Source organism: Lathamus discolor, chromosome 4 (assembly GCF_037157495.1).
Source record: "Lathamus discolor isolate bLatDis1 chromosome 4, bLatDis1.hap1, whole genome shotgun sequence".
In the NCBI taxonomy this organism is placed as follows: Eukaryota; Metazoa; Chordata; class Aves; order Psittaciformes; family Psittacidae; genus Lathamus; species Lathamus discolor.
Genome location: NC_088887.1, coordinates 64,238,690 through 64,251,620, shown reverse-complemented (window position 1 = coordinate 64,251,620; position 12,931 = coordinate 64,238,690). Strand labels below are relative to the sequence as shown.

The 12,931-nt window shown below is 37.4% G+C and overlaps 1 protein-coding gene across 5 annotated transcripts in view; it reads right to left on the bottom strand.

Moving 5' to 3' along the window:
- Window positions 1-292: 292 nt before the first annotated feature.
- Window positions 293-12,931, bottom strand: part of GCC2 (GRIP and coiled-coil domain containing 2) — a 28,879-nt gene continuing 16,240 nt past the window's right edge. For 3 of the 5 annotated variants that reach the window (XM_065677808.1, XM_065677810.1, XM_065677809.1), the window contains exons 16-23: window positions 12,253-12,390; window positions 11,968-12,089; window positions 10,085-10,261; window positions 8,403-8,620; window positions 6,857-7,051; window positions 5,928-6,067; window positions 4,759-4,960; window positions 293-4,197 (exon numbers count right to left, since the gene is read on the bottom strand). In XM_065677808.1, the coding sequence (XP_065533880.1) occupies window positions 4,130-4,197; window positions 4,759-4,960; window positions 5,928-6,067; window positions 6,857-7,051; window positions 8,403-8,620; window positions 10,085-10,261; window positions 11,968-12,089; window positions 12,253-12,390 (1,260 nt within the window). In that variant the 3' untranslated portion in view covers window positions 293-4,129. Of the gene's footprint in view, window positions 4,198-4,758; window positions 4,961-5,927; window positions 6,068-6,856; window positions 7,062-8,402; window positions 8,621-10,084; window positions 10,262-11,967; window positions 12,090-12,252; window positions 12,391-12,931 lie in introns of those variants that run through there. The other 2 variants (XM_065677811.1, XM_065677813.1) reach the window with 2 other exon arrangements.

Below are 12,931 nucleotides of genomic sequence, written 5' to 3'. Positions count from 1 at the left end.
TAAAACTTGATTTTTCCTAAAAAAAGAAACACCAAAAATAAACAAAAAAACCCAAACAACAAAACCCACCAAAAACCCCAAACCCCTGTAACAAACCGATTTCTTTTCCTCTTCCATTGATCTAGAAGTATCCATCACTGTTACTGTGTTCCAAAGTAAAGACTGCAGCTACTACACCAGATCCATAAAATCTTCTCTTTAATACTTCAGTTACCATCCTGTTGTTTTCTGTCTTCCACCTGAGAAGTATTGTCTCAGGTAGGAACAGGCATTCAGGGAAAAGAGAACAGCATTCTGCTGGGTAAAGGTGAATTTTATTGCAGTGACAGCCACATGAAAAGGCCATGAAAAGACACATTTCCAACCAAACACTTGTCTATTCAGACTAGCAATTACAAAATTACTGTAACAAATAAATTTTTACCCCTTCATACATTTGGTTTCTCACCTTGTGGATGGTAAGTGCTACGTGCAGGGCTCCTAAGAAAGATATTTTCACAGTACCGACAGAACTAGCAGGTAGCTGAAGAAGTACTGGTACACTGGATGAAGCCAGGGTATAAGCCAAATGAAACACAGCCAGTTAAGCTGCCTTCAAAGCCACTTAGTACAAACTAAGGAGAGTTTTTAACTATTCCTCCACAATTTCAGAATATATAATCTGTTATCAAAGCAAAAGGATGGAGGGCAAGAGCCAAAGGAAGATTTAAATTTAGAAAATTAACCACATATTCTCTCAACTATAGTTTGGCAAAGGAAGGTCACAAAAAAGAAACTCGGCTCTTCCAGGTATTACTTCTAATATTGGTTCCCTTTGGCCATCCTGATCCCTAAATCCAACTAGCTGCATCTGCTCTAAAGCCTGACAAGCTTTGGTCTTCCAGTCTTTCAAATGGAGCAATTATGCTTGCACAGATGAGTCTCCTACCAGGTAAAGGAACAGGAAAGGTGTACAACCCATCTTTAAGTCAGCACAGGTACTTAAAACAAATCAGCCACGTAGCACACGCGTGCCTGGGAACTCTGAATCACTCCCATTTTTGGGTTTCAATTAATAGATAGTCTGCATAGTATCAGTAGAGTCTCTTTTGGTGTTTTATTTTTCTAACTATATCCTCTTTAGGCTTGGGCTGAAGGCAGGCTCATAGAGGAGTAAGAATTGGTCCTAAGCTTGTGAACTCTGGCCAAGGGTTATGTTTTCTGGGAAACATCCCAACAACTACGGCACTGTAAAGAAAACAAGCAATCAAAAGAAGCAGAAAGCAAATTCAGCACAGCGCTCTTGCAAAGAAGAGCACCACAGTGTATCAAGAAGCAGCATTACTGGTTAAATCTTCAAATTGCTTTTTGAAAGCAGATCACAGCTACAATGCTGTACATTACAAATGCAAATATATGACATATAAAAAGTTTTCTACGCAAAATAATCCTGCTTCCAGTCCACATTTTTCTATGCCATTTACTGCAAGTGTATATTAAACTTTGATACATTTGCTTACAGTTTATTGCCACAAAGGTAAATTCTAGTAATATTAGCAACAGAACAGAGCTTAGTAACAGTTATTAAAATACTTTTACAGTAATTAAGATCTTAATCTTTCATTATAAGGGAAAAAAAAAGAAAAAAAAAGTGATGCAAGTTGTCTACTACATTCAGAAGTACGATAGTTGAGTTTTACTAAAATCCAGTGAGCATGCAACTCAGACTTGAAAGAAGTCAATAAGGAACTGGTATTTAATACAGCCAGATATATATGTCACTTGCATACAATTTATTCACAGCTTAAAAACATTAAATAATCTACAGTTCTGAAATATGTGCATTTTAAAAGGAACTTGTCACAGCTCTTCAGTGATAGCCAAGCAGACATCATGCAGAAGAGACTAAATCAGGTCAGCTGCAAACTGCATTTGAACTAAGACAAAGTTGTACCATTCCACTCATGTTCTTCCATTGTTAAAATGACAGCAGGAGAATGACTTGCACTTATTTGTATGCATGTTTCAAATCTCTCCCATCCGTCCCTCTGTTTTGGCATTCTTTTGAGTGATGTTAACTAAATTCAGCTGTGAATAAGTAGTTAGAATTCAACATCCCAGACCCAGAGCAAATTGTGAATGTTGAAGATATGGTTTTAATTGTTTCAAAAGCCTAAACTTAGCCTTTTGTTTGCTATCTACATTTCCACGCTACAGACACCCAAGAGACTCATCCCCTCTCTACTATTTATCAGTTTTGTGATCTGTCCGCAGAGAATGTTTTCACCAGTAGCACAAACCATAACAACTCTGGTTAAAACACACACTGGAGTGGGGAAGGAAAAACAAAGAAACATACAACACCTCGCCCATTCCCCTCCTCCCCCCCCCCAAAAAAAACAACAAACAAAACAAAAAAATATTGCTTAAGACTGTGGAAAAGAATTAAAATATCTATATAAAGCCTGTTGGCTTTGATGACTGTGTGTTGAAAAATATATAAGCAAAAACTTACACCAAAAGCACAGTTACTGCAGTTTATTTGCAACATGTGCTGCCTTTCTGTTCTTATGTCTAGATTAATCTCAGCCCCAAATAAGGCAATATTAAAGGAAGGAGCATCCTTTCCTCAGGGCCTCAACTAAGATAAATAAGAAAGGAAGAATACTATTTAGTATTGGTATGTATACCAGGGAGTGATTTCTCTGTAAAACAGCACAGAGAGTGTAAAAATCTGAGTGAAAAAGACAGAAAGACTCTGGTTGAAACAGAGTTAAAAAAAAAATTGTCTGCATTTTAATAAATTACAAATAAATTAAGCTGATGAAAGGCAGCATGGACTATAAAAGGGGGAAAAGAAGACTGCAGCTAAAAAACAACAAAAAAGCTGCTGTGTTGGTAACAGAAGTAGCAATTCTACGGCAGAGATTTATTTTTCTTGAAGAAAACCAAAACATTCTGTTGAATAACCGGGAACAGAGATCATCTCATCTGTGCAGAAGATTTGTGCAAGTGATGTGTGCAAACACAGAGAAGTGAGAGAAGGGTATAACATCTTCAATCATTAGAAAATTGAAAAGATGCATCTACTGACAAAAGCTCTCTCCTTTTCTCTCAGAAGTTATTATTAGGAGTCTGACCTACAGACTCAGATTCTTCCTTTAGTGTCTTCAGTATATAAGTCAGAATGAGTTTAGCCTTTTCACTTAAGTACAGAGGTCACTACAGTAATGGAACTTCCTGTTCTTGAACACAAACTTCCAACCCCTAGTTAAAAAGCCATAGCTTAAGCCATTTCTCCCAAAGCTTCAGCTCACTTATGACCTCTGATTCTTGGATTACTATCCCAAGACTTCCACTGGTGCCATTAATCTCTGCTACACTGCCATCCTCCAGATGTGCCAAGCATTGTATTTCATATAGTTTTAGGCACCCTCTATATTTTGTGGACCGCTGCCTTGATATTTTCAATCCAGCTTCTGCAAAAAAACCCCAATAACACACAAACAAAAAAAACCCAGCAAACAAAAAACCCCAACCCCAAAACAAAAACCCCGTCACAAACAAACACAAAAAATCCCCTCACAGGACTAAAAATTCAGTCATGTTAAAGCAGAAAATGCCACTTCTGTTCCTTAATGGACTTACATTTTGTAAGGATCACCAGAGAGGAAACAACAATTTTAATTGCTTCATCGTGCAGAGAATAACACTAACCATATAGATTAGCAAGCTGAAAAAGATATGTGAAACTGTAAACACTTTAAAATGCCTTAAGTCTAGGTCTGGTTATTCCAGTTACTACATTAGACCAAGTTTTTAAATTGGTTTCAAAAGAGCCATCATAGGTTTGTCAAACTCTGTTTCCAAGCAATTTGCAATTAATTTGTCACGTCTCATTATACTACTGATCATCAGCTTTAACATTTACAACAGGACCAGTTCACTGCTGTATCAGAGTGCAATATAGGATAGTCTTTCACAGCTACTAACGGCTTCTTTCTTAGAAGAGTCTAAAAAGCCAAAAGTAACACACAGAAGTTAAAACTTGTAATTCAATGCTACAACACCAACAGGTTGTTCTTCTATATAAAGACTTCTCTTTTTGCAGCTGTGGAATGTGTTTAAAGATTCAGCGTTTTCACTCTTATCAAAGTCCCGACCAGCTGTGGAGGTACGAAGCCCACCCAGAGGACCGTGAGCTACTCTCCTCCTCACCTGAAGGAAGAGGAAAAACATACTTTTAGTATATTTATTATGTTAGACATTACATAATTTGGTTACATGACCTTGTTTCCCCCACTGCTTCTGTCCTTTTTTAAATGCTGTCCTCTTGTTGAAGAGGTAACATTCAATACTCACTCTTAGGCTGCCATAAATATATTCATGGATTTTACCACCAAGTCCACTTCACTTTGGGTACTTAACAATGTTTAAGAGGCCATTTATCACCTTTCTCCAGAAATATCCAGCGAGTGTTCATTAGAGTGCCAAAACAAGCTCTAAATGCTATGGTCTTAATTTACACCTCATCTCCCAGATGCAAGCCTATCATGGAATGCAGTACTTTGCCACTTCCCTTACTAATGTGATTTTGTTCTATTTTCTGAAAACTGAACAGTAACTTCCCAACAAAGCAAAGTGGTTTTATTGCTAGCTCACTGGCATTACATTGCTAAGTTTTGTTTTCCTCCCAAAGTCTATAAAAGAAAGTGTAGAACTTCAGCTGCCTTTATTTCCACTTCTTTTTTTTGCGACCATGTTTTGACCACCGCATACCTTGAGCAATTGCAACTAGCTTCCCCTTCTCTTCAGGGCTGAGCTGCAACATGGTGTCTATTACTGGGAGCAGCCTTTCCTTCTCACTTCCTGATTTTAGAAATATGAACTGCAGTAGAACATTCTTCAAGTATTCTAGATTAGCCACAGACTTTTCTCTCTCTTGATTTCTTTCCAATCTTCTTATTTCATTCTTAAGAAGCTGCAGATGAGGGAAAAAATATGCAATATTGGGTTTTTTCATATAATGAGCAACTGAACAAAGATCTTTTGAAAAGCTAAAAAGCAAATTATGCAGCTTGCTTCTAAATGAACAATGCGTGCATAGGAACACATTCTGGACAAAAATCCAGTCAGAAGTGAACACATGATTATGTTGTCCAGAAATATATTTTTATCGCTCAAAAATAATCTATTTTAATAAAATTTATGCAGCAGTTGTAACACTATTATATAAAATATTAAATATCTAAGATATTGTAACATGATATTATATTATTAACATAATAGTACTAATTATTCTATTTCAGTGATAAAGAGTAATAGTTGAACATTCAAGTTAGCAGTGCGGATCAAAGAGTTAACAATATTATCATTCATCAAAAAACACTTTATAAAAAATCTTAGCATGTTTAAAGGATATTTTTACGTCAAAAATGTTTCCAGAAAACCTGAAGAGGTACAATCAAACCAAACTCTATTAGTACATGTATCTCTAAACATGTATCTTCTTTTAATTTAAGACAGCTAAAAGGGGTTACAGGAAGAAGAACCAGACAATACTTCCCTTGGGATTTACTGCCCATATAAAAGTGAAAACAGTAAGGGCACTTTACTAAACATTAAACTTCCAAACTCTTGAGGGGTTTTCTTCATAGCAGCTTTTACTCCTCACCCCCCTTCCGCACAATCCACCTGCATCCCTCACTGCCCAGAAACTGGGGGGGGAGGTGGGAAGAAAGAGGGGAGAGTATAACAAAACCCAAGAAGTTGAAGTCAACTCTTGAAGCCCCAGTTCTGTGGAATAAAGCCCTTCCAAAATTAAGTTTTGCATCACCAAATTTTTTGTAGACTGGGATTTTCTAAACATTCCTGGTGTTAAACATTTGGGCTAAGAAACAGACCACAGAAATTAGAACTGTCCGCACATTTCCTGCATGCCTGCTAACCTTTATTTGTTCCATCAGGATTGCATTGGTTGCTTCTGAGTCACGAAGTAATTCATTCAAGTGATCAGCACTCTTTGCTGTTGTGTTTAGTTTTTGAATCAGTTCATCCTTGGTGAGTTCTGTTTGCCACTGAGGTTGCTCTGCAATTAATTGGAAAAGAAAACTGAGAGAAGCAGAAAGCATTTGCATCTACTTACCATTAGGACTTGATTAATGTAGTTCCTTAGGAACAAAATCCATGCAAAGTCAAACTGAAAAATTAACAGGCATCATTGCTGCTGCATGCTTGTTTTGTGATCTATTTTTGTATATATATTAGAAGGGGATTGGCAAATCAGTTCTTTAAGTATGTCAAGATACATGGTTTTAATTTACTCCTTGTTTCCTACCCATAGGTGGAGATTCTCAACAGCTCTCTACAAGATGTTCAGCAGACTTTTACCACACAATTAGATGCTACCATATATTTTTCTATTTTTTGTGGACTCTTAGAACATTGTCTTCATGCTGGCTAGAAAAAAACTACAAAAAAAAAAAATCCTGTTCTAATAAGCCACATTAAGATAAACAGACATTTTATCTTTTCATTAATAAGAGTTAAATCAGCACTTGTCATCGCTAGTAGACTAGTCCAGAATATAAAAGGTTCTGTAACTAGTCATTGACTTGCTCATCCAGTCTTTTCCCATTATAAAGTCACAAATATGACATCTTTAAGTCACTAAAACCTATAGCAATGTTTTACTGTTAGTCCTTACTCCAGGACAAAACTACAGAAATTCAGGATACTGTAAACTCAGTGGCACTTAAGTAGGCTTGTGCCTTGCACCCAAAAGCATGAAAACACAACTTCCTCAGATATTTTGAGGACAGAAACTCCTGCAACTTCTCTTAGGCAAGTGCTTAAAACAGCCGCATATTCTACCTACCAGGTTTTTCTTCTGGGGAGTTCAAAAGTTGTTCCAAGGATGGTATATAAGTGCTGGTTGAAGAGACGGACTCTGTGTCCGTTGTTTCCATACCTTCTCCCTCTTCCCTAGCTACAGTGTATACATCAAGAACAGGAAGGTCAGTGTTTCGCCCTTCTCTCAAGTTCTTCGTAGCTGGATTTGAAACAGCTGGAGCTGAAAAATACTGATGTTTGTCATCAGAATGAAAGTGGCAGGGCTATTTCATAAGTGTGACTGTCTCACACTGGAGAGCAGTATATATAATAGTCTTCAAAATGCAAGGGGAGGAAAAGTGAAGAAAGGAGAGAAAGCCAAATACACACATAACATTTATAACAGGAAATATAGCCTTTCACCTCCAAATGACCATTCCAATTAAAGTCTGTTTCTAAATCCGAACTCGACTGGCAATTTTTATTTCAGTGACTATGAAACCTTCATGGAACTCTCCCTGAAGATGTGCTGTAGCTAGGAGTGTCAAATGTTTTTAATGCAAAACAGAATTAGCTATTTTTTAACCAGCCTTGTGGGAGGTGTAAATTGTTCTAATACTGTGTGCACTGCCCTGCTACTTCAGTAACATAGGGAAAGAGTAACTTCTTAAACTGTTCCTGCTGTTTGGCAAATGTCCAACTACATCCTAATTGGTAACTATACAGATACAAAAATAGCACTTGAGCTTGAACACAGTAAAATCTTGTATTAGAAGATGGATCAAGTAACAAGTATACCAATAACAAACGTTAAAACAGCTTTCAATACACTCTTCTTTAGCTTTGTCCCTCATAGTTGAGGCAAACTGATAGGAAGGGCACTGAATATTTACAAAGTAATTTCCCTCCATCTGTATGACAATGCAAATACTGCAGAAGAGATAACAGTGATGCAGATTCTAGAACAGAATAGAACAGTTCCAGTTAGAAGGGACCTACTATGATCATCTAGTCTAACTGCCTGACCAGAAGTCAGAGCACGTTGTTAAGGGCATTGTCTAAATGCCTCTTAAACACTAACAGGCTCGGGACTCTGACCGCCCCTCTAGGAAGCCTGTTCCAGGATTTGACCACCCTCTCGGTAAAGACCGTCCAGTCTGAACCTCGCCTGTCGCAGCTTGGAACCATTCCCATGCATCCTACCACTGTGTACCAGTGAGAAGACCTCAGCACCTCCCTCTGCACTCCCCCTCCTCAGGAAGCTAGGGAAAACAGGGAGGTAACCCCTCAGCCTCCCTTTTTTCAAACTAGACAAACCCAGAATGCCCAGCTGCTCCTCATAGCACATTCCTTCCAGCCCTTTCAGCATAATGCCTTCTTCTACATGCAGTCAAGTATTTTAAGATTCTGAAGGGATGGTAATAACTAAGACTCAATTCCTTATCTAGTATCAGTGAATTGATACAGCATGCTGCAGATTCTCCAGCAAAAGTTTCTAGTGTATTACAGAGCCACACGTTATGAGCATGTTTTAGATTCAGACTCAGGTACACAAATTTGTGTCTAACCCAAGATTATGACTTGAAAGTTACCTCTAGTGCTTGGTTCACTCTTGAGTTGGAAGAGCTGAGTTTCTACTCTGGACAGCTGCTGCTGAAGTGTCTCTACTGTCTTCCTGTGCTCTTCTTGCAGGTTCCTGACTTGATCTCTGAAATTGTTCCGGAGAGCTTCATTCTGGGCTGTCAGCTGACTCAAAGCCTGGGCATGCTCTGTTTTCATGACCATGTTCTCAGATTGTATTGTGCAGAGCCTGAAAGCAGTGTGTGCAAAATCCGTGAGAAACTGACAGCAAAACATTGTCATTCTTACATCTCAAAAATGTTATAGTTTTCAATTTTCATATGTATGATTATTTTAGAATGACTGTGCAGCTTTTTCACATTTAAATTCCTCTTTTTCAGGGAAAATTTAAGACTGAAAAGGTTACACTTATTATTTATCACATGAATGCACTATACTATATAAACTCCTTATTTCTATTTCAAAATACAAAATTCAGACATCTTTGGGAAAAAAATTAAAGCATCAGGCATTGTAGTCTAAATATTCTTAAATTCTAGAACTGCAACATGACTGTTTATAGTGTCATACAGGGCATGTCCTTTATTTTATACTCCTCTTCCTTTAACATTTATTTACTAAAGACTTACGCAGGACTTCTGAAAATTAAAGTAAGAAGCTAAGTTAAATCTTTTTTTAAGGTTCACCTTTCAGCACAAAAGAGGGTAGAAGAATGTAGTTGTCAGCAAGAAAAACATCAGTAACACATAAATTGTACATGGTTTGGAGATCCTCCAGAAGCAAGACAAAATTGTCACAAGCAATTAAACACGTGCATGTATGGAAAGACTAAGCATAGGCCTTGCCCTTATAAGCACACAAACCTAAATATAGCCGGAGTAGCAAAGAGCTTGTCTCTCTGGGTACAAAGGGAACCTACTATGATATAGGTTGTTTCCAGAAAAGTGCAGGAGGATGTAATTCAGTTGGTTACTAAATCAGCTGAACACAGAAGGACATAATTTAGTTGATGAATCATCGTGTGGCTATCAGGAACAGATAAACCAGTACAAAGATAGTGATGAAAAGCCAACAGTTCCTAATACTAAGCTGCAATTTTTAATGAATATTTCATGTCTTCTCTATTTAGGGTACAAAGAAGTTGACAAGACAATGAAAGACCCCTTTTGAAGAACTCAAGTATTAGGTACTCGTGATTTTTCAAGAAGTGATACAGATTAAAAAAATTCATTTACTTTTGAAAAATTTGCAAATTAAGACTGTAACAAGCACAGACTCAAACCACAGTACCTTCTGTAAGAAAGGCACTGCGTGGACACAGGACTGAGTATTTTGTCAGTGAAATTATTTGCTCTGCATTTAACTACCTTATTTTTGTAATAGGAAACATCCAAATTTAGTTGAGTAGTCCAACACACATGCAGTGCTGAGCACTGAACTTAGGATCAATCAATAAAGCTATTTTTTTAAATCTAATAGTTAACATGTAGAAAGCTGGCAGAAATCTCAAATTCTCCGATAAGCTACTACTTCATTTTCACTGCTGAAACTTTTGAAGGCTTTTAAAAACTCCTTTAACTCTCTTAATAATCATGCTCTTTCCTTTGGAAGTACAGTTAAAGGCCACTACATGCCCAGTCCTTAAAGTTCACACAGAATAAAATATCTGTATCTATTCATCATCAGACCGTACTTTTCACGGAGTTCTGCCTCTTTTGCAACAGTCTCTTGCAGCATCTTATTGTGTCTTTCCAGCAGGGTGTCATGTTCAGACTGCAACACCTCGAGTTCAGACGCATTTAGCTGTGAATTATGCTGAGCATCTTGCAGCTTAACTTTAAGTTGCTCTATCACCATTTCCAATTGCTCTCTACAAGGGGAAGAAAAAGAAATAAGCAACATACATTTAAAAAGAATTACATTAATTCAGAACCTATATCTGCCACATTTTGGATAGTTAATCCAAACTGCTTATTTATTCATTAAATCAATACAGCACTGTAACCAAATAATCTTAGAATGTGACTGCTGCAGAAACAATTAGGAAAGTTCTGATCCTGTTTCAATATAGTTACAAATAGGGTTATCACATCCCATCTGAACTGCTGGGAATGTAACTATAGGGTTAGAAAGTGAGACTGACACCACTTTCTACTTTAAGCTGGTTTGAAGGAACAAGACATAAGGAGAATAACATGCGGGATGCAGATGACAGAAACAATTTCTTCTTTAAAGTGGTGGAGTTTTTTTTGTTTAGTAAGTGCACATCAGTTCAATGACACTGATTACAGCAGACAAATGTCTTAAGTAAATTTTCTGCAAAGTACTGGAAAGCAACATCAATATATAAAAACAGATAAGCTATATTGGTCAAAAATTAATCAAAATCAGCTATACCAGGAGGAAAGTCTTAAATCACACACATTCTCCTTTTATGCTTTCTGTATTCATATACGCAGACATCTCCATTATCTTAACGGTGTATCTCATTAATGCTTACAGCTGATACTTGTAAATAATTCCTTTGAAAACTATGTAATCTGTTTATTACTGGATTTCTTGCCCACTTTTTCCCCAGGGTGACCCTCTCACAAAAACCTGACACTACCAGCACTTTCTGAAATTCTGCAAAAAGGAGATACAAAGAAATGCAACTCTTCCAGCTTGCTTGCTTCAAAAGAAAGGAAGAGGTAAATGTAGCTAAAAAACCCCAAACCAATCATAAGCCCAGTCCTCTAAGAAAGCACAGGTCTCCCTCTGGTGGATTCTCAGCCGCAATTGCATGTACTGTTTTCAGACCCGTGTCAGAAATTAATTTTGACAACTCACACATAAATGCCAAGTCTGGCACCAGAGATAGTGATCAATAACTATAAAACAAAGCCTTACCCTTCTGAAGTGGGTTCAGACATTTTCTGAAGTGAATCTGAACTTACCTGGCTTACGACAATACTTAAATGACTTTCAGGGGACATTAGGCAGTGTAACTCTCCTTGCCCTCACCCCGAGTCTTTCCTCATACAACAGCTGATAAGACAACAGTATTTCATAAATCTGCTGGAACTGATGACCAGAGCTCTACCTACACTGAACAGTTCCGCTCTTTTCTTCCTAGCTGGAAGTGGTGCTTTGCAACAATACTTTATGTCAGAGAAAACGACATGTGAAGCATGCACAGAATATGCTGGCCAATTTCCGCCAGAAAATTCTTAAGAACCTTCCTAACACCTTACTTCTCCCTCTGACTGTAACAACAGGTAATCTACATAAAAATGACTGCCAAAAATAAAGACAAATCAAGGAATTAGAAACTAGCAGTACCACCATAGTATAAATTGATCTTCTGTTCAGATAGGCAGAGTAACAGAGTACAGACCAGATAAAAGTACAGAAAGAGCTTTAAAAAAAAGGCACAACAAAAACAAATCAAAAAACTGGGGGAAGCAAGCTGCCTCCCTTCTGATATTGTCCTTATTGAAGTATGGAATTGCCCTGATGGTCAGCAATTAGCAAAGGCAAGCTCAACAAATGAAGCATCAGTATTTTTCTGTATGCATATAAAAATTTTGAGTTTACCTTTCTTTTTTGGCTCCCTCAGATTCTGTCTGAGAAGCAGATTTATTCTTTTGCTGTTTTAGAACATTATGAACACGGACTTTGTAGCTCTCGAATTCAGATGTAACAGATGCTTGTTCAGCCTATCACATAGAAAACAAACCCTTCATAAGTTATGCTATTAACTACTGCTCCCTTATTTATCTAAAATGAAATGCATCTTACACTGAAACCCACCCCACCCAAATTAAGAACCTCCTGTTGCATTTTCTTATTTTAAATGGACAATTACCCCCACTAGAGTACCTGGGCTGCTTTGCACTCTTCTTGCAAGGTTGCCATTTTTTGCTGGTAGGCATTCAATGTACGCTGGTGTTGCTCTGAAGAAGTTCGCAGGAGTTCCTGAACTTTATGCTTTTCTGATGTTAGCTCAGCCACTTGAATCTGAAAAAGTCAGTTGAAAACTTCACTATGACAAAATTTCTTCTTCCTTCTCAAAGGAAAGTGCCACAGAGAACACAAGATTCTGCTACAGTAATTCCCATGCAGAACTGGTGAATATAAAATTAAAATCCAATAAAAATAGAATTAAAAAAAATACACATGGGTTACCATGTACTTAATTAAAAATGTCATGTTGTCTACAGAGATAATTGAAGATAAAATTACAGTGGTGGGGTGGCAGCATTTAAGAAAGCCAAGCCCTCACCTTCACTTCCCTGCAACTTTTTATTACATTCAATTCCTATTCTGCCCAGCCAACAAAATCCAGATAGACAACACTTAAGATTTTTGCTGACAACATTGGGTTCTTCTGTTTTAAACTGAGCAACTTCTTTTTTTAAAGTAATTATTTTAAACCACATCCCAACTACAATTTTCAAACTACACAGTCCTCTTATTTTGGTGGAAAGGGAAAGAAGAAAAAGAAAGGGTAAACCTATTTAAAGAACGTCACAGGTGAAACATTTGTGGAAAGCAGCAA